The 25,273-nt window shown below is 49.7% G+C and overlaps 1 protein-coding gene across 1 annotated transcript; it reads left to right on the top strand.

The window, feature by feature from the left end:
• On the top strand, positions 1-25,273 carry GPRC5B (G protein-coupled receptor class C group 5 member B). The gene is given in 5 exon segments (XM_048493141.1): positions 1-182; positions 14,016-14,404; positions 14,407-15,034; positions 18,692-18,804; positions 20,738-25,273. Coding segments are annotated over 4 exon segments (1,167 nt in total). The 5' UTR covers positions 1-182; positions 14,016-14,023; the 3' UTR covers positions 20,783-25,273.

Here is a 25,273-nt window from a genome sequence, read left to right as displayed (position 1 = left end):
GCCGCCGGGGCGAGGGAGCTGTCAGCCAGCCAGCCAGCCAGCCAGCCAGGCGGCCCTCGGTGCGGCGCTCCATGAGCCGGGTCGGGGCTGCAGCGCGGCGGGGGGGTCTGTGGGGCGCCCCAACCGGGACTGCGCTCGCTGCGCCACCCACGACCAGCCTGCCGGACGGGCAGCCGCCACCGGTGAGCTCGCGGGGCTGGGCGCCCGCAGACAAAGCGGAGGGTCCCGGTGCCCGGTTTTTTTTTTGGGGGGGGGGAACCGCTGGGGAACCTCGGGCGCGCCCGGGAGGATCTGGCACCCGCTGGGCAGACGAGCAAAGTTGTTTTGGGAGGGGGGTGGGCTCCCCCTTTTCAAGGGATAAAGCTGGGGGGGTTGGGTCTGGGGGGGGGGCTGTTGGGACGGCGCCGCTTTCGTTGCATTTCAGCCCAAGCAGGGCGAGGGAGCCCCGGTTAGGGGACGCGCCTTTCCCCGGGGTCGGTCCCGCTGTTCTCGGCCAGGCTATTCCCCTGTGCCCCCTCCCTGCGATGGGATCCTTCGGAGCTCGGGGGTGGGGGCTGGCTGTTGAGGACCCCCCTGCGTCGGTTCCGAGGGCGAGGCGCTCTCCTGGCCCGGGCCCGCAGCTCCAGGACGGTTAAAGGGACGGGATTCCGGGGATGCCAAGACCGCGCTGTCCGTCTGTCGCAGCAAAGGGGACCCGCAGCGTTGGGGGTCCCGGGACCGTCGCGCTGGAGACTCGCTTTATTCCTCGGAACCGCGATTCCCGGTTGTGCTGTTGATCCGGAGCCGGGAGTTTTGCTCCGGCTTTCGTGAAGCCCAAAGCTCTGGCGGGGAGCAGAACATGGCAAGGAGAGGGCAGGTGGGGACCCAAACGGGGCAAGGGCGGACCGCCCCAGAGCCGCGGGATCCCTCTGCAAAACTTCGGAGCAGCCGGTCAAACTGGGTGGGGGGTGGGTCGCTGTGCCGCAGGGGCCCAAGCAGAGGCGGGATCCAACCAGTTCTCACCACTTCTCCAGAAGTGGTTACTCATTTTTTTCTGAGTGCCGAGAAGGGGTTACTGAAGCAACCTCCCTGCCCAATAGGGACTGCAGGTGCGTGTGTGCCGTGGCGCCACTGTTTGAATCCCACCCCCATTGGAACCTGTTATTAAAATTTTTGGATCCCACCACTGGGCCGCCCAGGTGCTGGAAATGGGGGTGGGGGGAGGTAATGTGTGCTGTGCCTCCATTGGGGAGGAGAATCCTGCAGGCTCCTTCTCCTGCCCTTCCGATCCTGGAGACCGAAGGAAGAAAAGATGCCCAAGGTTGCTTGAGCCTCCTTGGCTGGTGGGGCAACGCGGCTTTTGTTGTTGTTGTTGCAAATAAACAGCTGGAGAGGACACGGGCTGGCTGCGGCAAGCTGGACTGAACGCGGACTGGGTCCTCCAGCATCGGGAAAGGATTGCGAGAGAGAGCTGGCATCGGGTCCCTTGCCTGAGCAAAGTATCCCCACTCGTTTGGGGTCCGGGGGGGGTTGAAGCAGGGCCTCTAGGGATGCGCTGTGCAATCCAGCTTGTTTACTCACAAATGAAGTCTCAGTGATGCTTACTGCTGTGTCGGCGACCTGCGAAGCTGCGTGTCCCGGGAGTTCCTAACCGTTTGACTCTCCTGGGTTCAAAATGCAATTGGCAAGCTTTTGAATGACACAGAACCATTTTTCTCTAGAAATGACAGGTGAGAAGGGTGGAGAAGAAGCTATGACGGCGGGCCTGGAGGCGTAAAGGCCCAAGGGGTGTGTGGTTCCTTCCCAAAGCTGACATGAAGTCCTTGCCAAGGAGGGGAGATGCTAGGCCCACCCACAAACCTGGGAGATTGACAGCTGTCGGCACCCCAGACAGCGCTCAAACCCTACTGATCTTTGGAAGGCTGGGAGGGAGGACAGCCGGCAAAGCTTCCTCTCTGCTGCTTCCTCTCTGCTCCCCGCCTCTCTCTGCAGAATTAGCTTGGTAGTTGATAGCAGACGGCAGGCTCAGCCTAAGACTGCGTGGAGGGGATTAGACTGGATATAGGACAGGCAGGGAAGGCTGGGGATGGGGGAGGGATGAGTCCAGCCTTGGAGAAATGGGGAGTCAACGGACAGGCACGGGGGCCACTTGGGAAGCAGGCTTGACCGTAAGTCATGGGGGGGGACCAGGCACTGCAGATACTGCAAAGAGGAGCAGGTCGAAAGGATGGGGAGGTTGCAGAGAAGATTAAATGTGTGCGTGTGTGCGTGTGTGTGCGTGTGTAGGACGTAGCTCATCTGCCTGTTCGGGCACTCACAGGGCAAGCGGAAGAAATAACCAAACGCTGTGAGAACTTCAAGGTGCGCACGGGAGGGAGAAACAGATCTGGCGGAAACCCTCCTTCTAGAGATGTTGTTGGGGGAGTGCACAGAAGAAGCCCTCCGGGCCTGCGTCTGGAGAGGACTGGTGTTTGCGTGGTGTGCACAGGAGAAAGGGAGGGCAGAGCGTGGTGGCGAGTGGCTTTTTGCAAGATAGGTGGCACCGGTCGCAGCTGGAGCTGTTCATAGTTGGTTCTTGCCTACCTTGGGCTCTTATAAGCTAGCAACCAGGGGCCGAGTGCTCCTCTGAACCAGCATAGTTTCTCCTCAGAGAGGACAGCGTTTCTTCCACTCTGAACCCCTGTTGGGGCTGGCAAACATTTTTGCACCCATTCCCACCTGAGAAGGATGCTGGATAACGTAAGACTCTGTGCAGCGAAATGTGTTCTCTTCACTGCATCGGGTGAAATTGGGAAGTTGGGTTTGTCCGAGGAAGGACAGCAGAGGTGTGGAGATGATCCAGAGTTAGCCCCGGGACAAACTTGAAGTCTGCACGTGGAGGGGAGCCTGCAATCAAACCGGCCTGACCATTTATTTCAGAATTTCTCAGTGGCGAGGGACATAGTGTCTGCTTATGCTCAGAGGACAAGCTTGTGGTTGGGGAAAGTGGGAAGAGGAGAAGGCTTGGGGACAGAGCCCATGCTTGGCACCCAGACTGGTGACAAAGGACCCTGACCTGGAGGTGGGGCAATTGCTGCTGCTCAGGATAGATCCAACTGACCTAAATGGACCAGAGGGCTCAGTCACTGTCGGGTAAAATCATCTTCCCTGGTACGGTGGCTGCACATGCGTGAGATCTCCGGTTCGATTCCCGCTCGATCCTCTTCAAGCCTGGCCTATCCATGTATGATGAGGCAGTATAATGGAATGGTCCATTTCAGTACTGATGGAGAGGTCCATTTCAGACGGCAGCGACAGAGTTGGCTGTGCCCTGTTGCTCCTACGTTAACCATCCCTGCAGATGGAAAACCTGCAGCTGGGCCTAGAACCTTTCTCCTTGCTGGGGTCTTTCATACTAAGGGGTGCATGGAAGAGCTAACTCTCTGTCATTTCCAGTGCAGAAGTATAGGCCATTCCACCACCTCCGGCTGCTGCACATGTAGATCACGGTGTCGGGAAAGGACCTTTCTCCACCTGACACTTTGGAGAGCTGCTGCGTCCATCTGACTCAGCTCAAGGCAAGTTTGCAGGGTGGTTATTATGGTGTAGATTCCCAGGGAGGCTCGCTGGCATTCGAAACGAGCGGGAGGCTCGGCTCAGGTTTGGTCCCGATAAAACGGCTGGCGGAATCTGCACTGCCTAGAGCCCACATCCCTGACGGTCGGACAGTCGGTCGGTCGGTCGGCCACGCGAGGATCACTTTTTGAGTGCTGAGGTTTGCCCTCTTGCTAGTTGCCTGCAGTGCGGGCCTAGTTGCGAAACAGAGTCTGCGGGCCACAAGGATTGCAGGTCTGATGCACAGCAGTGGCAGAGGAAAATGGGGAGGAAGGCACCTTTGCCGGCCTGCAGGCAGCTTTCGCTTCTTGTCTCCTTTGCTGGTACTAGTGGTGGCACAGAGGGGGCTCGGTATACTACAATTCAAACGCATGTTGTGTCTTTTGCTGTCGAACTAGTTGTCTCCCCCTCACATGCACACACACCATGGAACCGTACGCCCAACTTGGATTCCGGGCCGGCCCTTCTGTCTTCTAAAAATACATGGTGGTATTTTTCACTCTACATTTCCTCATCCGAGCAGGGTCGCGATTCCTCTGGCAGCAGCGGCGGAGAGCTCTGTGCATGGCATTATTATGCAGGCTAAGCGGGAGCCGTAGCAGCATTTCTGCACGCAGAGCACATTCCCTGATTATTAATTATTATTCCGAAACGACTTCTCTTCGGCAGTCTGATCTCCGCTTAGCTGTCGTTTGCTCGGTTATCAGTTCTGCAAGCGTGCGCCTCCGATCTGCCTGGAAAAGAACCCCAGGCGGAAACCTGACTTGCAAGCAGCTCTCTGGCACACGGATGCAGGCCAGCGAGAGAAGGGGGTTTGCGTTCTTTCTGGAATTGCACCAGAGAGAGGATCCTGCTTCCGAAAAAGCAGAGCTTTCCTTGCAGTAGAGGTCTGTGGCTGAGACCATCCACGTGTTTGACTGGAATGGTGGGGCTAAAATATTGCTGGTGTGAAAGCATTTTGCTTTGTTCATCCCCGTGGAATTTAAAACTGAAGACTGGTTCCTAAGTATCTGAGGGGGGGTGGGGTGTCTTGTAGTATCTAAAAAAGTTGTGCAAGCACAGGGTTCCCCTACACCAGTGATGGCGAACCTATGGCACGGGTGCCAGAGGTGGCACTCAGAGCCCTCTCTGTGGGCACGCATGCACAGAGTTCGTCATGTGATAATAGTGTAATTATTTCAGGGAGATTATTAGCATTAAACCTAAGACCTAGTTTTGGGGAAGCAGTGTAGGTAACCCTGTTAAGTGCTGTTAAACCACACTGATTTTCATGGGAAGAACAAAAGCGTGATGCTTTACCTGGGAGTAAGCTCAGTTGCTGGCAATGGGGTTAGCTTCTGAGTAAACCCTCCTAAGGTCGTGATTCACCCGTTAGAAGCGTTGCACAGTTGCTTCAAAGCAAAGTCACCGACTACCACCAAGCTTACTCCCGAGTAATGTGCACTTTGGAGCCAACCGTTTTTTCTAAACTAAAACCTCAGTATTCAGGTTAAGTTGCCATGTTGGCACTTTGCAATAAATAAGTGGGTTTTGGGTTGCAGTTTGGGCCCTCGGTCTCAAAAAGGTTCGCCATCACTGCCCTACACAGCTGTCTGGGAAAGTAACCCACCCGGTGCTGGTGCATTTGCCCTTGAGTTGGCAGGGTGGGTACCCGTGCTCCAGAGGTGGATGTGCCCTTTCCCTTTGTAGTGGGCTGCAAGTCTCATAGGCATGTCCCCATGATGGTAAATAAAATAGCGTCACCATTCGTGGTGGAAACCATGGCTTAGAAGAAGAAGAAGAAGAAGAAGAAGAAGAAGAAGAAGAAGAAGAAGAAGAAGAAGAAGAAGAAGAAGAAGAAGAAGAAGAAGAAGAAGAAGAAGAAGAAGAGTTAGATTTATATCCCCCCTTTCTCTCCTGTAAGAGACTCAAAGGGGCTTACAATCTCCTTTCCCTTCCCCCCTCACAACCAACACCCTGTGAGGTGGGTGGGGCTGAGAGAGCTCCGAGAAGCTGTGACTAGCCCAAGGTCACCCAGCTGGCATGTGTGGGAGTGTACAGGCTAATCTGAATTCCCCAGATAAGCCTCCACAACTCAAGCGGCAGAGCTGGGAATCAAACCCGGTTCCTCCAGATCAGAGTGCACCTGCTCTTAGCCACTGCTCTTAGCCGCTACGCCACTGCTGCTCCAGAAGAAGAGGAGGAGGAGGAGGAGGAGGAGGAGTTTGGATGTATACCCCACCTTTCTCTCCTGTAAAGAGACTCAAGGCGGCCTACAAACTCCTTTCCCTTCCTGTCCCCACAACAGACCCCTTGTGAGGTAGGTGGGGCTGAGAGTTCTGAGAGAACTGTGACTAGCCCAAAGTCACCCGGCAGGAATGCAGGAGTGTGGGAACACATCTGGTCCACCAGATAAGCCTCCGCCACTCAGGTGGAGGAGTGGGGAATCAAACCCGGTTCTCCAGATTAGAATCCACCTGCTCTTAACCACTATGCCACGCTGGCTCTCCCCACTCTGGCTTAGTGGTACAGCCCCTGCCTGGTGTGCAGATGATCCTAAGTCCGACCCCTGACAACTCCCGTTAAAAGGACCAAGTGGCATGAAAAGACCAAGTGACATGAAAAAGCTCTACCTGCTCCATCGATAGCCACTGACTGACCTTGATAGATCACGGGTCTGACTCAGTGGAAAGGCACCTCATGAGTTCTTACTACATAATCTTTTGGGTATGCAAACAGACGTCACACGGACGGCCATCCCTTGATTCTGATTCCATTCGCAAACGTTCCTCTGGCTTCAATAAGAGGCCGGTGACTTGCCAAAAGTATTTCAGCTTTTCAAAAAAAAAGACGCAGGCTCAAGATAAATAAGTCGCCCCGCTGAATTATTAGGTACCGTGCTGAACAAAAGGCTGGATTTTTTCCCCCTAATACTTGGCTAATGCTGAATGGATCCTGTTTATTTGAGTCCTTGCTATCTCTTGTTGCCAAGACCTCATTCTCAGTTTAATTCTTCAATTGTCAGATCTAGTTTTTGGCAGTGACATGTTGAGAAAGGTGATGTTCAGAGCGCAATATATCTCCGCAGCAAAGACTTCCCCGGTATTTACAACCAGGACAGTGTTACGAAAACAGATCAATGGCTTTCCATTAGGGTTAGAAAGAATCTCTGTCTTGATTTGGAGAATCAAGAAGGCGCCCATGAAACAGGACACTGAATACAGTGCGTATGTTCTACCCCTTAGGTGTCAAACTCGCAGCCCTCCAGATGTTATGGACTACAGTGCCCATCATCCCCTGCCAGCATGGTGCTGGTAGGGGATGATGGGCACTGTAGTCCATAACATCTGGAGGGCCACGAGTTTGACACCAATCCGCAGGACTTGAGCAAGTCACCAGCTCTACAGCTCTTCATCTAAGCTGATGCTTTTCTGAAGTGATTAAAAATATGCTTCTAACCAGGAACAGGACATTATCAGATGATAAGAGACACCTGCCCTCAACCCATCCAAGTGGGTGGGGGGGAGAATCCAGGACAGGGTTTGTGGCCACAAAGAGGCCCAGCTGTTCTGGCCTAGAGTGCTGGAAACTGGCTGGCTCCCTACCCACCAGTGTGGCGTTGTGGTTAAGAGCAGGTGCGCTCTAATCTGGAGAACTGGGTGCAATTCCCTGCTCTGCCACTTGAGCTGTGGAGGCTTCTCTGGTGAACCAGATTAGCTTGTGCACTCCAACACACATGCCAGCTGGGGGACCTTGGGCTAGTCACAGTTCTTCAGAGCTCTCTCAGCCCCACCCATCTCACAGGGAGAGGGAAGGGAAAGGAGATTGTCAGCCCCTTTGAGTCTCTTTACAGGAAAGGGGGGATTTAAATCCAATCTCCTGCTCCTCTTGCTCTTGCTCTTGCTCCTCCTCCTCCTCCTCCTCAACCCCATCCCTGCCTTGTGTTTGGACAGGGTGTGACGTGGAGGCAAGCGACGGCAAACCACCTTCCCAACATCTCTTGCCTTGAAAACCTTACAAGGTTGCCGTAAGGCAGCTGTGACTCGACGGCACTTGACATACACACATAGTCCTGGGACAAGGGAATGAAGGAGAGGATTTTAAAAAAAAGTTCCAGGAACCAAACCCCTTGCCACCCACTTCCTGGAGAGCCAGCATGGTGTCGGACTCTGATCTGGAGAACCGGGTTTGATTCCCCCACCCACCCCCACCAGAGCAGCGGACTCTTAGGTGAGGAACTGGGTTTGTTTCCCTGCTCCTACATATGAAGCCTGCTTGGGCTAGCCACAGTTTGTTCAGAACTCTCTCAGCCCCACCTACATCACAAGGTGTCTGTGGAAGAGAAGAGGGGCTTGTCAGCCGCTTGAAGACACTTGATGGTTGAGAAAAGTGGGGTGTACATTTAAAGTACAGGCGTCAAACTCGCGGCCCTCCAGATATTATGGACTACAGTTCCCATAATGTACTTCCACGATGGGAACTGTAGTCCATAACATCAGGAGGGCCGCGAGTTTGACACCTATGATCTAAACTCTTTTCTTCTCCTGCCCTCAGAAGAAACCTCCTCTCTAGCTGCACTTCTCTTTCCTTGAGCTATTTTTCATCAAGCCTTCAGATGTTTTGTGAGATTGGCTGTGGTGGTGGTCGGGAGAACTAGTTTCTCATTTACTCTCTGTTGGAGCCCCACCCCTCCATTACTGCGCACCGCTGAAAGTTCTGTCCTCCTGCTGTGTTCGATTTATTCTTCAACATTTAAAAGCCCAACGGTGTTTTGTTCTTTTGGTTTTGGGGACGCTGCGAAAAACCACAGTGGGCCTGCAACAGTCGAAACGACTTGTCTTCTTCTGTGGAGCTCATCCCAGGGTTTCTTGGGTGGACTTACTTCTAGGCACAGATCACATTGAGTCCTGCACAGTTTCAGCCAGGGGACTATATTGTTTGCTGTTCTGTAGCAGCTGCAGTGCATTAATACGGGCCGGCTGCACGCTGCGTGGTACCTAAACGTTCTTGTTCTTAAATTTTACATACATTCGCACTTAGCCAGGTGCATCCATAATACTCTACTCAGAGATCTAGCTTCCAGAGGCCCCGGGGAGGGAGCTGAATTCCAAATAATGAAAGGAGTATCATCTCAGGCTCATAACAGACATAAAGTTAGGAACAAGATGTGACTCGCCCTAGCAAAAGGAGACTGATCTTGATAAATGGGGACAGTTGGCACATACGCGACACTGGATGAAAGAGCAGAAGGAATTGGCTGGGTCCATTGCTATCTGGCCTGCACTCTGGTATCATTTCAGGAAGACTGGAGATATTGTCTGCATGAAAGCTGCCGTTCCTCACGGCTTTGTTCACGATGATGGTTGTTGTTGCAAACACATCTCAGCTGACCCCAACAAGCCAGCATTCGTCACTTATTTTTCTGTTTGGAACCTCTGCCAAAAGAATTGCTGGCAAGGTTCGAAGCAGGCATCTTTCAGTGAGAGCGGTGAAAATGTAGCCTTTCGCAGGCCCTCATTAGATGCACACAAAGTGCCCATCCATAAACTGGCAAATTTGTTGTTGTGTTAAGAGGCTGCAAACAACTGAATAGGCAGCGGTGGGGAGGTGCTACAGGGAACAGCCAATTTGAAACAAGATCTAATCAAGGGGGGGGGTCATGGAGAGGCAGCGAGGACCTCTTCCGACTGTCGACAGGATAAACTTCAAACACGAGAAACAGATTCCCCTTAAAAAGTGACTGAGGTATTGCAGAGCAAATTACCACCCGTGTACATCTTATATGCTGGATATTAGCACCAACAGTGAATAAAGAATCCCCGTTTCTTGTTCAGAGCTGGGGGAGAGATGTTATCCAAGACTTACAGTGACCCTATGAATTAATGTTCTCCAAAATGTCCCATCCTTAAGAACCTTGCTCGGGTCTCGCAAACCAAAGGCCGCGGCTTGCTTGACTGAGTCAACCCATCCCATGTTGGGCCTTCCTCTTTCCTTGCCGCCTTCAGCTTTTTCTGAGCGTCATTGTCCTTTCCAGTGACGCTGGTCTTCTCGCAGCTGTTGCATATCAGCAAGTCATCACATCCGCACGGCCTTCTGTCCCCTGCTCCACTTGTCTTCTCCTCTCTCGTGGAGACCGGAGCGCCTCACAACCGCCTCTCTTGGACAGAGGATGTTCTGCAGCAGACTGGGTGCAGGAGAAGTACTGCAGTCGCCTCCTGTTGTGCAGCTGTGAGGTGCTTAATTCGTTCTCCAAAACAAAGGAAAGGTTGGGGAGAGAGAGAGGGAGTTAACGGCCTATTGTGGATCTGTGACAAGTGGCACATCAGCGTTTGGTGTCTGGATGTGTGACCTCCATGTGGACATTAGGAGGAGTTTTGATTTAAATCCCACCTTTCTCTCCTGTAAGGAGACTCAAGGTGGCTTGCTTACTTCTTCCTCTCCCTACAACAGACACCTTGTAAGGTAGGTGGGGCTGAGAGAGTTCGGAAGAACTGTGACTGGCCCAAGGTCACCCAGCAGGAATGTAGGAGTGCAGAAACCCATCTGGTTCACCAGATAAGCCTTAAACAAGAGAATGAGTTTACAGGACATGACCCAGCCTTCCACTAAATCAGACTACTAGTTTATCAAGGTGTCTACTGCCTACTCTGATATCAAGGTCTCTACTGCCTACTCTGATTGGTGATGGCTCTCAGGGGTCTGAGGCAGAGGTCTGTTACCTCACTTGCTGCCCGATGCTTTTAACTAGATGTCAGGTATCAAACCAGGGACTTTCTATTTGCAAACCTGGTGCTCTGCTACTGAGCCATGGCCCCTCCTTCGTAGACATCTGTCTTATCCTTTAATCTGGAAGGTGCATGAGACGCCTGGTTTCTTGATTGACAAAGCTCAGGAACTCTCCCCCAATCCTCACCAGATGCAGAAAGAGGAAGTGAAGTTGGGTGGTCAGGTTACTCAGACCCATTACAGAAAGTTCTTGGGGCAGGTAGGAAGAAGAAGAGGGGTGATGGGGGTAGAGCAGGGGTCTGCAACCTGTGGCTCTCCAGATGTTCATGGATTACAATTCCAATGGCCATGGTGGCAGGGGCTGAAGGGAATTGTAGTCCATGAACATCTGGAGAGCCACAGGTTGCAGACCCCTGGGGTAGAGGGACTCTTGGTTAAGGGTAACAAGAATCTTTGCAGCTGGGCGAGTGGTAGGAGCAGCAGGGACTGCAGGACATGCAAAGATGTGGTAAGGCTAGTTATGTCAGTCAAGGTTCAGGTCTGCATAATCCTCTTGTACTTGGTGAAACCAAACATTTCTATCTGTCCGTTTGCTTAATCCCAACTCTTGTCGCACCCAAGGGATGTCACATATTCACTTTCAGCAAGAAATCCTCCAAATAGCCCGAGGAGGCTGGCCAGTGAGTGTGGAGAAACAGTAAAAAGTGCAAATGCGAGCAATTCCCGAGATAGGTCTGATGAAATCTGGGATGTTCAGGAGCAGGGATTGGAGGTGGTTTTCCCAGCCCCGACTGGGGGAGGTGCAGAGAGGGGAAGGAAGGAGGCAAACAAACCCAACCAAGAGCTCCTTGCTTGAGCACGGCCTGCAAAGAAGGCCAAGAGCTTGGTCTTTGACCAAGGGCCAGCGACAAGCTCCGAATAACTCTACTAAGCTGCCTCAGGATGAATGGGTGTACACGTTATGTAAAAAGTAGATATTGGAACAAAGGCCTCTTTTATTTCCCGTTCCCATCCTTTTGCTCCTGTTTTGTAATTGCCAAACGACGAGAGGAGTCCCATTGCTTTCCCTCCCTCGTTGTGTTTTTATAACGGGCTGAACTTGGAGCTCTTACTTTTATTCTTATAAGCTGTTTGAGCGTTTCCCCCTGAGCTGATCAGAAGGTAGGGAAAAAAACCCCTGAATAAATAAATTACATAATAGCTTCTGCGCTGCTCAGTGATTAGACATTTTTGTGAACTGCAACCGTAGTGGGTTGGGACATAACGGGTGCGAGGGGAATTGTTTTCCCAGCCTTAAGTTTTCCTCTGTCCTTAAGTCACCGTTCACCCTGCTAAGGGGAAATGGACAACTTGTCTTTTCTTTCCCTCACTGTAGGGAAATAGTTGCTACAGAGAACTGTTTGGCATCAGGAGACGTTAATACCCTCTCCACTTATGGCTGTGTGTGTGCCGTCAAGTCACAGCTGGCTTATGGCGACCCTGTAAGGTCTTCAAGGCAAACAGATGTTCAGAGGTGGTTTGCCCTTGCCTGCCTCAGTGTGGACTCAGAGAGTTCTGAGAGAACAGTGGCTGGCCCAAGGTCACCCAGCAGGCTTCATGTGGAGGAGCGGGGGATCGGGTCGCAGAATGTCCAGTGCCGTAGCACAGTAGTTAGAATGTCAGGCTGGAACCTGGGAGACTTGGGTTCAAGCCCCCACTCGGCCCTGAAGTTCTGTGAGTCAATCTCTCTCCCCCACTCTCCAGCTAGCCAGCCCCACAGGCTTGTTGTGAGGACCGGAAAGCTCCTGTGAGCCCCCATGAGCCCCCAGACCAGTGATGGCGAACCTTTTTGAGACCAAGTGCCCAAATTGCAACCCAAACCCCACTTATTTATCGCAACGTGCCAACATGGCAATTTAACCTGAATGCTGAGGTTTTAGTTTAGAAAAAAAACGGTTGGCTCCCTCTTCCCCCGCCCCACCCGCTTGAGCAGGGGCCAGCCTGCTCTAGTCTGCAGCAAGTTCTGCACACACTGCTCTGTGCCTCTCTAGCATCCCTGCCTCCGCTGCCCACCCCCCCCGCCCCTCAGGCAACAGCCACCCGGAGCACAAACACCAGGCCCACCAGCTAAGTCTTCCCTGCTCACCACGGTGCGCGCACATCGTGCTCAGTGGCCCAGGCCAGCCTAGATGTGTGTGTGGAGGGGGTGATTTTCCACCCCCCACATGACGAACTCTGTGTGCGCGTGCCCACAGAGAGGGCTCCGAGTGCCACCTCTGGCACCTGTGTCATAGGTTTGCCATCACTGCCCGCATGTCCCTGATCCAAACCAAACATCATATCAGAACAAATCACTTGGCTTCCCGTTCTTCCGAACAGAATAATCATCATTCAATAGGTAAGGAACAGTAAAGGGGAAAGGACAGAATTATAAAATAATAGATTTTACTTATGATTTATGCTGCGCAGATTGCAACAGAATACGGTGCAAAAAGAAAAAAGAAAAACAAATGAGCAAGCAGAGCAGGAAAGACTCCCTAGCCTAGGGTCCTGGCCAAAACACTGAAGTGCATTATAAATTGCGTACAGATGATAGACAAATTACCTGGGAATCAACCCCACTAAATGAAGAGAAGCACCGGGCTCTGAGAAAGTAGCTGAAGAAAAGCCTTTTTTTGTTCACTCAGAACAAAAATGCAAGCTCACGACAACGTAAAAATGCTCACTGGGAAAGGAAAACTAGGGGGAGGGGATACGAAAAGTTGATTGTATCCGCCATGGAGAGGAGGTGCATTACAAGAGTCCCCAGATGGTGATGTTATTTTTTTTTAATTGTAGAACAAGATTCCATTTTGGTTTTGTCAAAACAGACCAACATGGTTACCCCTCTAGAATCTATCTCTTCTACTGCCAGCCTTCACAACTGCTTCCTTGATTTGTGCCAAACTTTCACTAGGGCTCAGCCCAAGGGTTTTGTTTTCAACACACCCTGAGTCCTGGAAGTAAATATACATCTGAGAATACACAGAATGCTTTCCCCTCAATGCTGGGAAACTGCAGCCTTCTTTCTTCTGGTGCAATTTAATAATTCAGCAGCATACTGAAAGATGCAGAGGATTCAGCAGAATCGCTGAATTACATTTTTTAATCCCGCTGTAGGAATGAAGATGAGGTAACTGTATGTGTTCTGGCTTTCACAAGAGTAAAGGTTTTCTGGATCAAACCAAAGGCCTATCCAGTTATACTCACTGGGGGCTCTGAATTCCCAGATTTCATTTTTTTAAAAAGTAGACCTTTGGCCCCTTCGATTGTGGAGATATAAGCAAAGGATAGAGACTTACTTTTTAAAAAATTAAAGCTGGGCAATTTGAGAACCTAGTACACATAAGCCCCTGGAATGTTGTCCTCCCCATTGCATCCCACCCACCTGACAACCATGCAACTGGGTAGCAAGAATCCCATACTCTACCCTGAGCTCCCTAGAAGAAGGGTGAGATAAAAATGAGTAGACATATTTATGATAACACCAACATTCATGATATTATTGTTAATATTAATGTCCTTCCTGATACTGTTACTATTGTCCAATTTGATCAGTAATAAAGATTACCATATGATTATTGTGCTGTCATTCATTATTCTACCACAGACGTTTTAATGGTATTAACCTCAGCAATGTTAACCTTATCGCTGTTAACGCTTTGCTTTGCGATAACATTGTGTGGCCCTTATTTGATCTACCTGCTGTATCGTTTCAGACGGAACCATGACCCCCCTTCCGATTGCTGGGCTTCTCCTCCTGTTCGTGGTTGGCTACGGATCGTCCGAGAACTCCAGTACCTCAAGAGGGTGTGGATTGGATCTTCTTCCACAGTATATTTACCTCTGTGATCTGGATGCTATCTGGGGGATAGTAGTGGAGGCCGTAGCTGGGGCTGGAGTTCTGACTACCTTTTTGCTTATGTTGATCTTGCTGGTGAGGTTCCCCTTCATCAAGGAGAAAGAGAAAAAGAGTCCTCTGGGGGTGCACTTCCTCTTCCTTCTGGGGACCTTGGGACTCTTTGGCTTGGCGTTTGCATTCATCATACAGGAAGACGAGACAATATGCGCAGTCCGCCGGTTTCTGTGGGGGGTTCTCTTCGCTACTTTCTGTGCTTCTCGTGCTTGCTCACTCAGGCCTGGAGGCTACGGAAACTAGTGCGGCACGGCAAAAGCCCGTCTGGATGGCAGCTGGCCGGTGTGGCCGTCTGTCTCGCCCTGGTCCAAGTTATTATTGCTACGGAGTGGCTGATACTGACCATCGTGAGAGATGGAAAGTTGGCGTGCAGTTACGAGCCGATGGATTTTGCGATGTCTTCCATCTACGTCATGTTCTTGTTGGTGGTAACCATGGGTTTCTCTTTCTTCACGGTGTGCGGAAAGTTTAAGAAGTGGAAGAAGAATGGAGTGTGCCTCATTATAGCCAGCTTTTTCTCAGTTCTCATTTGGGTCGCTTGGCTGACTATGTATCTGTTTGGTAATAAGGAACTCGGGAGAAGAGACCAATGGCGTGACCCAACCCTTGCAATAGCCCTGGTGTCCAGTGGCTGGATATTTGTGATCTTTCACGCTATCCCAGAGATCCACTGCTCCATTCTTCCATCGCCACAGGAAAACACACCTAATTATTTTGACACTTCACAACCGCGCATGCGCGAGACAGCGTTTGAGGACGACCTTCAGCTTCCTCGGAGCTACATGGAAAATAAAGCCTTTTCAATGGACGAACACAACGCAGGTAAGATTTTGTGGTGACTCCAATGGCATTCTCAGGTGTTGCTTTTCGAGACAAAGGCAAGGAGCAACGGGGGTGTTCTTGTTTGGTAACAAAACAGGCAGAGACTTTATGGGCATCTCACGCTAAGCATGAAAAAAATCATGAGGAGGTTTATAATAAGCAAACTAAAAATACAGTATTAAAATCTGACAAGGTTAACAGCAGCAGTACACCACTGTTGTTCCCGGCTGCTGCCTGCTAAAAGGCAGCTTGTTCTCTTTGGCCCCTTCCACACATGCAGAATAATGCACGTTCAATCCACTTTCACAATTGTTTGCAAGTGGATTTTGCTCTTCTGCACAGTAAAATTCGGCTTCAGAGTGCACTGAAAGTGGATTGAAAGTGCATTATTCTGCGTGTGCGGAAGGGGCCTTTGTGTCTGTAGGATGACTTGCCAGACTGGAGTCAGGGTAGGAGGGAGCAGGGAACGGTTGGCCATGCATGGGGAATGGAAGGCCCCTTATTCACTTTTCCTGTGTTGCCTGCGTCTCCTCGTGAGGAGTCACGTTGTCTTCAGGCTCTCCGTCACATCCAGGGACTGGCTCATAGTTGCTGGAGATCCTCCGATCTCACTAGAATTTCACGACTGAAATGTGTATATTTGCAGCTGAAAGGCTTCCTTAGGGGGAAAGTAGAGGGTTACTAGAGATGCAAAATAAAAATAATCTCTGTTTTCACTTGCTTCGCTGTTGAGGCATGAGAGCGGTCATCTCAACTGGCTGTTTTTGCAACGTAGCTGACTCAGATGTTGTGTGAAAATACATAGTGGCACGGGGGCAGGAAGTTTAGAACGGCTGATGAGGAAATCGGTTGATCTTGGACAGTTGATCAAATAAACAATCCCCAGATCCCGTGAGTCTGAAATGTGACTGAGTTTTGGTTCATTCAGAGGTCAGCACAAGAGGGATGATTTTTTTTTCCCCTTCAGAAATGCATCTGGGATTTGATTCTGATGACTGTCCACAAAACCAAGTCAAAAGGGAGAGGGGCTGTTGAGGAGAACAGGCGGAGCACCTGTCAAGGCAGAGTCCTTCTGCAGCTTTTTGGTAAAATGAGGCCACTATTATCGCTGCTTGGTGTAGTAGTGGTTAAGAGCGTGATGCACTCTGATCTGGAGAACCGGGTTTGATTCCCTGCTCTGCCACTTGAGCTGTGGAGCCTTATCTGGCGAACCAGATTAGTTTGTGCACTCCAACACACGCCAGCCAGGTGATCTTGAGCTAGTCACAGTTCTTCAGAGCTCTCTCAGCCCCACCTGCCTCACAGGGTGTTTGTCATGGGGAAGGGAAAGGAGGCTGTAAACCCCTTTGAGTCTCCTTACAGGAGAGAAAGGGAGGATATAAATCCAAACTTTCCCTCGTCCTCCTCCTTTTCAGTACTGACTTGGCAGTAAGGGTGTGTGTTTTGAGGTTGGATTTGGACTTAGCCAAAAGGGTCCGTAGAAAGAACACTTTTGAGGAGGGGTTTGACGGAAGAGAAAAGTGGCGCCACAAAGATCGATCTGCCCTCTCTCATTGACCCCGCTAGTCATGAGGTAGGGTTTCTGAATGCTTTTGAAACCGAAAATAAGACCGGTTGGATGAGAACGTGACGCTTCACCTCGAGAGATGCCCTTTTATAGCGTCAGGGATGCTCCTTGTTTCTCCTGAGATGGGTCTCTTGCTTTCCTTGTGCTGAGCAGTGGATTAAGGTCGGCACAGGGCCCTGGGCTGCCCACAGTTAATTTGTACCCACTGCCCAACTGTACCCTGAATTAAATGCAGTGCCAAATTTAAGCTCACGAGTGACTGGAATCAGACACATTACTGGGACTGACCGCATCAGGGATCATTTTCCCCAAGGCGGCCAATCAGATTACAAGCAGGAATTCAGCAGGCAGGGGTGGCGGAAGAGTTGCACAAAGATTATTCACTGTTCACCTGCTCTGAACCCGTCGGAGGGCGTATTTATTTGGGCTGTTGCAGCAGCAGTAGTTCTGATACTTCGCTCTTGACAATCTGGATGGAGACAAGGCTCCACAACGTTTCAGTTTTGTTTCTCTGGTAGTTTGACGAACAACATCAGCCACTTCTAAGACCGCTCATTCCGGTGGATTTAGAAGGATATAACTCCACTTGGAGCTCCAGATATACGTTGTTGTTGGGTGTTTTGCCATCGTGTGGCAAAACTTACGGTGTCCCCATAGACAAGAGACCTTTGGAGGTCATTTGCCACTGCCTGCCCCAGCATCGCAATTCTGGCATTTCTTGGAAGTGTGCCATCCAAATGCTAGCCAGGGTCAGGCTCAAAGTCACCCAGCAAGCTTCCACGGTGCATGGGGATTCAAACTTGGTCAGGTCCTTGTCCGACACCTTGACCGCTATACCAAATCTGCTGGCAATCACCGAATAGATGGACGGTTCCCCACCCCCGCTCCTCCTTGGTTCTCATTAACCTTCTGGATTAGTTTCAAACCATTTAATTTCAAATACTGACTCTAGGGAATTCCCAGCTTGAAAGAAAAGGTCTTGAGCGTGTTTACTGGAAGGAACTCAGTCCTGCCTTTTCTCCAAGGAACATGGGATGGCATACACCCCACCCCCACTTCCCTGTTTAATAATAGTCCTGTGAGATAGGATAGGCAGGGAGAGACTGGTGGCAGCCTACATCCATCCTTCCTGGGCATTGGGAGGATTTTAGGCCAGGTCTCCCAGCTCCTAGTCCAATACTCTAACCACTACACCACACAGTTATTCATTCTACCATTCCCCCATGTTGATTTCACTGTGGGGGAAGGGTTTCTAAGAAAGCAAATGAAAGGATCACAATCTAAACGGGGCTACATTAGAATGATTGGGGCTGAACCTCTCTGCTTGCAAGAGGTATTAATTTTCAAGCATAATTTTTTTTTTACCTCGGTATCCTGAGACCTGACTCATGAACAGGAAGTTATGTGGACAAGTTTGGATGAATCACAGGCTGGGTGGCTGCTGAGTGCCCTATCAGTTGCCAACCCAGGTTTGCCGTTGCATCAGTTGCTTGCAGACTGGGTGGCAACTGCTGTATGAATATTGCATTTTGAAAATATCCGTGATAAATATTTGCAAGTGGAAGACAGAGAGCCATACGAGACGAAATAGCTGCAGAAACTCTGCCCTGAGGTGGGGCCCTTGGTTCCTATCTAGGAGGTCTGCAGCGTAGACCCACAGAATCGTATGGGGCTGTATAGGCCATTCTAGTCCAACTCCTGGCTTGGCGCAGAATCAGCCTAAAGCGTCCCTGAGAAATGACTGTCCAGCCACTGAATGGAGACTGCCGGTGAGGGGGTGCTCACCCCCCTTATGGGGTTGCCAATTCCACTGCTGAACTACTCTCACTGTAAAATTCCCCCCCTAATATCCAGAGGGTTCTTTTCTACCTATAATGTAAACCCATTATTGCAAGTCCTATCCTCCGTTGGCAACAGGGACAGCTCCCTGCACTCCTCTAAGCGACAGCCCTTCAAATACCCGGAGAGCGATCATGGGTCAGAGTATAAATTCCCTGCTTATTATTTTTGTTAATGCCCATGCATGCTCAGCGAAATTCTGTTTGTTTTTTTCTCTTTTCCTCTTCCCTTCTTCCCTCCCTCGAACGCAGCTTTACGAACTGCAGGATTTCGCAACGGCAGCTTGGGGAGCCGTCCGAGCGCCCCCTTCAGAAGCAACGTCTACCAGCCCACTGAGATGGCGGTGGTCTTAAATGGTGGGACTGTAAGTATCAAAATGTGATGGTAGAAGAAGATGCCTTTTGGGGGTGAATGCACAACCTCTCTGCTTTCAACTCAGAACTTTACTCCAGTGGATGCTTGCTCGTAATGGGAGGGGTGGGCGGGCTCGAGGACCAGGCAGCAAGGAACGCATGCCAGAGCTGCATGTTTAAGATATCCTGTTTCCGAAACTTATGGACTTGACTTTGACCGGGGGTGGGGGGTGGGGGGTGGGAGGGATCATGTTCAGGTTGCTTTTATGGGATTGGTCTGAACAAAGCCGTCAAAAATAATGGCGTTAACCACAAAATAACGCCCACTATATGAGCAAGTGGACACAAAGATGTTTCAGATTTTTAACTTTGCAACGTTCTTCTGGTTCAAAACCAGCATTGCCCTAAGAAAGGGGAATTGCTGACCTGCACATTGAACAAAGCACTTATTTGGGGCTGGATTCGAGCTGGTAGCAAACAGGTGCTGCCTCTTGGGGGCGAAGCATTAGATGCTGGGTGTTAATCAACGGCCCAGCGGCTGCCCGAGTGACTTAGAGAGAGTTTGAGAGCCAAACACAGCCTCTTTCAAATTCATCTGCATTGTGCGTATTTAACTGCACCCGAGGAACTGCATAGAACGCTTGTGCTCATTCCCGCCTTTCTCGATTTCCATGCTTACATCCTCAACTGCTTAAAAGGCTGCTCTTGGGCCAGCTTCCACTCCTCATGCAAGTTGGGCTTCCGTTCCTTTAAACCGACAGCTGGTTCCATCCTTTGGGAAAGCATAAAATATGTCTCATGTGATCAGAGTCCCCTCTTAGCTGGATCCAGTTCGGGGGGGGCGGGGACGTCACTCCTGTGGCTGAAAGACTGTGACAGATGTAATAAATGTTTGGAAGGGAACTTGGGAGCCACTCCGAGAGCCCAGAACAAGAATAAGCCTTGCTTCTGGTCAAGGGTTGAAGTTAGGAAATTCTAGGAAGAGGACTCCTTGAGGCCTCTAATATCACTCTGGGAACTACACTTCATAGGGGAAAGAAGTGGAGGAATAAACATGGAGATGAACCAAGTTGAAGGCCGGATTCAGCTGGTTGTGGTGGGTTTTCCGGGCTGTGTGGCCGTGGTCTGGTGGATCTTGTTCCTAACGTTTCGCCTGCATCTGTGGCTGGCATCTTCAGAGGTGTAGCACAGAGGGATAAGATGTGTAACAGACTTCCCTCTGTGATACTCCTCTAAAGATGCCAGCCACAGATGCAGGCAAAATGTCAGGAACAAGATCCACAGACCATGGCCACACAGCCCGGAAAACCCGCCACAACCGGTCAAACCAAGTTGACCTTGCCTGTCTGTAGCTACAGTCTCACCCTACCTCCACCTAAGGCATGAACAGGTGCTAATGTGGTCCCCTGGCGGGGTTGTAGCCTGCGCCAGGGCTGTACCACTTCCTGCATCAGGAGGCAGGGAATCTGAGTTCTGCTGCTGGGTGATGCAGTTATCTCTGGGAATGAAACAACAGTCAACGTCTTTATGGTGCAGGCTCAGCCACAGTAGTATTGCTGGCCTCTCTGCCCCCACCGCCACCCCCATCCCTGGTTTATGTGCCGTTTTGACCAATGGAAAAGGGGAACTTTTCAGCCCTTGGAGAACGGCACTGCAGAGCTGCTTCGCTGCAGTCTGTCTGTGTAGAACTGCGACTTGCGCTGGCTGCGGTCCAGGTGCTGGGAGGCACCCGTTGTGTGGATTAGCAGCACAATTCTTTCAAGTCGATGAGGGAGAAGTCACGCCGGGCAGATAACCGATCAGTTGTATGTCTCTGTAGGACAGGACCACGGCCTCGTGTGCTTGTCTAAGTGATGTAGCTGCTGCCGCTTCTTTTTTTAAAACAAAATATGTGATTTCTAAACAGCCTGGAACACTTAGTTATGGGTTTATTCTTATTTCCAGATTCCAACCGCTCCGCCAAGTTACACTGGAAGACACCTCTGGTGAAAAAGCTTTCTAGGCTTTAGAGGATGAGAGAGAGAGAGAGTGATTGACAGATTTTATACCCTGGCAGTGTGTCTTGATGAGGGAGGAGCCAATGCTAGCAAAGGACAAAAGCAACGCAAAACACCACCCCGACAAAACCCCTTCCAGCAGCTCGGGACGTCCTAGATCCGATAGCTTGTTTTCCTTTCTAAAAAAAACAAACAAACGTGAACACTGTCGAACTGATAAGCTAACCACAAAAGCAAAACCTCTGCAGTGAAATATAAGCTGAAACTAAATTTAAACATAGGTGTAGGCACACTTAAAAGCAAGAGAAGGAGACACGGTGTTCTGAAATGGCAAGGGAGCTGTTGGCCGAAGCCAGCGAGCAAGGCAAACTGGTGGCTTTGGACAGGAAAATAAAACGAAATACATTAAGTCCGTGTCCTTACTGAAACTTAATCCACATTGCCACGAGAGACTGCCCTTGTAGGGCGTCTTTTGACTTCTGTCAGTCTTCTGCGATCGTGTCGAAAGGTCCAGAATCGTCCCTCTAGAACGCAGTTTTAACTGTCCTTTAGGATCCGCAGTGAATCTTTGGGGGCAAACTCGCCCCAGAGGAAAGGGGTGGGTGGGTTATTTTTATATGCCACAAAACTTAGTAGGTTTCTCAAACAAGCTATACCAGGGCAGGCGTGGGTGCCTGCTTGGCTGATGCACTGAACTGTTCAACAAATATCAAGTGACCCAATCAGGTCTTTAGCTGTGGTTGCCAAATGGTTTGATCCCCCCCCCCCCCCCCAGAAGTGGCTACAGGAAATCGCTTGTGTGTGTACACAGGGTGGGGCAGGATTGACTCCTCCTCTTGCCCGCACGGTGCTGGCCAAGCTGGGGTAAGGGGGCAGAGCTTGACAACACAGTTCACACCCACAACGATGCAGGGGCAGTCTTCAGGCCCGCTCCTTGGAGGCTAAGGACCTCTGTTGTACGTTTCGTAGGCTCTCTCTCTCACATGAAAACGCAGACACACAGTGGCAACAGGAGGATGGGAGACAAAAGCCAGGGAAGGTGAGAGGCTTATCTGGAGGGCGCTCAAAACCGGCAAGGTCAGATTCCCCCCTCCCCACCACCACCACCACCACATCTCCCTTCCCACCCCCACCTAAACACTGAAGCTTCATGGACTGCAAATGGTTTGTTCATTTTACTGCATTTTATTGTGTGTTCAATTTACGGAGGCTTTTTTATTTCGTTTAGGATTATTTCTCTTTTGGTTATTGGAGAAAGAGGTTTCTCTCTCTCCCCCCCCCCCCTTTCTTTCCAGAGGGTCCCCTGTTCTCACTGCCTCCCCCTCCCCCCCGCATATTTCCATGGTTTTAGTGGTGTTTGGCAAAAGCATTGCTTTGTTATTTGGCACTGAAATGCATACATGGGCATGTGAATCAGTCATTACGTCCCCTGCGCTGGCCGCCATCACATTCTGCGTTCCTACAGACTAAAAGCAATTGAGGTTGGTTGGTTTCTTGTTGAGGGGGGCATAAAACAGGTAAACAAGGTGGACCTTTTATTAGCCCTTACTCTGGTATAAACACATTTCTGCTTTTGAATAAAAGATATACACAAACAGCAACAAAACAGCTCGGTCGCTTCAATAAAGTAAAGCTACCAGCTGTATCTTGCTGGAGCAAAAGAAACTATGGGGGGGGGGGTGTTTCCGGGAGGAGGACACCTCTTCACAGACCTCACTTCGATCAATGGGGACACCTGACCCTGTGCTGCTTCAAATGCAGACAGGTTTGTGTTCGAAACGCACCTTTTCCCTGTCTGGAAGTCAGCCAGGCTAGAAACAGTCTATGGGATTTGAGGAGAAGGTTCTAATCTACTTCCTGCTGGCTTTTTGTGTGGGAAGAATCATTTGTTTGGGAAAGGTACAGGCTAAGGCAGAGATTTACCATCTCAACAAGACCATGTAAGTTGCCACACAGACACTAGATAGAATTGTCTACCTGGCCAAGAAATAGTTTCAGGAAGCAGCTGCGTCAATTTGCCCCATCAAAATTAAAAAGAGGTCTCGTGTCACCTTTAAGGAGTTTTTATTCTAGCATAAACTTTTGTGGAGGGTCTAGTCTAGACCAGACCACAAAACCTATGCAAGAATAAAAGTTTGTTGGTGGTTAAGGCATCACAATACTCTTAATTTTGCCAGAGGAAGGTGAGAGATTGGGTTGATCTCTTTGGTGTTCTAATGATGTCTCTGTAGCCACTCTTACCACAATCACCTCAGAAAGGTGTTTTTTTTATTCTGCACATTCTGTTAGTAGATAATGGCAATAATTTTCTGTTGTGCATCCGTCAGGTGAGCCAAGTTGCTTCCCGAGAGATAACTCTGACCAAGGCAAACAAGCCGCATAAACCCTTCCACAAAAAAAGATCCATTAGACTCTGAATCAATTAGACATATGGTCATCTATTGCCTGCCGACCTAAACCTTCCTGTTTAAAAGGAGGGCTTGATTAAAAATAACAGAGTGTTGTATAAGTCGAGTAAACCAGGACTCAGAAAATAACACATTTGGCACACAAATCTTGGGTCGGCGCTTTCCTGTATACATGTGTTCATTAAAAAAACACAACCCTGCCGTTTGAAAACGGGTCTTTGAAACGTGCAAGATGATCGTGGTATAAGCGCCAGAACGATTTAACGTTCACAAAACTCTTGTGGAGGAAATAAACTGATCTGTTTTTAATTGGGGGGTGGGATTTTTTTTTTAAAAAGAGGTCATTGGGAAATGTATTAAGAGGTGTAATTTTTCTTTTCTAGACAAGAAGGGATTTAGCAGTTCTGCTCCCCGTTAAGCCAGTGGCAGTTTGGGATCTTAAAGACAGGGCTGGATCCTGCCAACACAGGAGTTCCACTAACCACCCATGTGAACCTGGCCTGTGCTATATAGTGGTAGGGGAGGTGTGCTGAGTTTGAACTATAAAAAGGGATTTACACACACGCACACACACAAACACACACACATATATCTTCCCCGGCAACTTCTGAACCATTAATTTTTTTTTGTCAGTCTGTGGTTTGTGATGTCGGATGCCACCCCAAACGATGTACGATTGGAAATACAAAAGGCACTTTTTGTGTTTAAGTTATATTTTTGTTAACGTAACAAAAAAAAAGGTGTGTATACTTTTGCCTTTTCTGGAAGTTATTTAGAATGTAGAGTGTCTGGTGAGCCAAACAAACTCCACAACAGTAAGCACAAAATTATGCCGGGATTCAGTTTCACAATAACTCACTTTGGTAAGCATAAAAGCTACTATGTTCTCCATCACTGTCAACTTGATAACGCTGTTAGGATAGAAAACAACGAAGTGCTACAGCACCTGGGAACTTTTGTTAGGTAAGAGGTTTGTAGACGAGCGAAGCGGGTTCTCACCTTGAGAGCTGGCCCCAAAAGAGCTAGAGCTAGAGCTACAGGTAGCCCATCAGACCCTGTGCCTATGCAACGTTTACACAAGGGTGGCCTTGGGGTGACTGTGCCACAGTTTGCAACCCACACCGCACCTCTCTGATGCCTGCAGCAAAACTCCCAGGGACTTTCATGGAGATGGGCGGGAAGAGGTGGATTCCAGAAAATGCCAAACTTCTCGAAACGTCGAGAATTCTTACTTTTCTGTGATTGGCACATATCCTACTCCGCTAGGTTGTTGTGGTGTACCCATGTAGAATTCCATGAAAGCTGGGGGATCCTATCAAAGCCTTGTGGAGTTCTGTACTGATGATTCCACGGCTGGGTGCTGGTGCCACTGTCCACTCAGTGGTATGTGTGTAGCGCAATCACACCGGTTGTAAGGAGGGGGACTTTCCCCTGTACCTGCCTGTATCTGAAGAGCAATTTAGAAGTGGAAGTTGGTTTACACACAGGTATCTCCCTTGGGCAGGATTGTGGCCAATACTTTTCAGGGCTAAATTCATGGTGTTTGAATTCGGTAGGGTGTCCCCAGAAGAGTTCCTTCTAGGTATGAAGCTCTAAGTAAGCGAAACATGATAGAATTCTAGCTGCGACTGCATTTACAAGGACAGCACTCCTATCTGGCTAACTTTCCTGCTTTATGACTCAGTTCTAACCCCAGGCCGTACGAAAGGAAGCATTGTAGCTTTTATAAAAACACAACAGATCAGGCTAATGTACCATCTTACCAGATTACATGGCAGGTGCTTTTTATTAACTTATGAGAGCCAAGTCTCTTTTTTGATAATATATATTTATTAAATGTATTAATGTGCGTTTTATAATGTACCCCTCTCCCCTCCCCTGCTGACTGTTGCATACCATTAATCTTGTACATCTTTGAAGGGTTTTCGAGACAATCAACGTGTACCATAATGACTTGTACATAAACATACAAGGTTAAAAAGAAAAGAAAGTTGTAAAGCATGGGCAAATACATTTTATTTTCAAAATGCTGTTCTTAACAAACAAACAAAAATAAAGGCTTTACTATTTACTTA

Source organism: Sphaerodactylus townsendi, linkage group LG04, assembly GCF_021028975.2.
Source record: "Sphaerodactylus townsendi isolate TG3544 linkage group LG04, MPM_Stown_v2.3, whole genome shotgun sequence".
Classification (NCBI taxonomy): Eukaryota; Metazoa; Chordata; class Lepidosauria; order Squamata; family Sphaerodactylidae; genus Sphaerodactylus; species Sphaerodactylus townsendi.
Note: the sequence above shows the minus strand (reverse complement) of the source record. Positions and strands in the feature narration are given on the sequence as shown.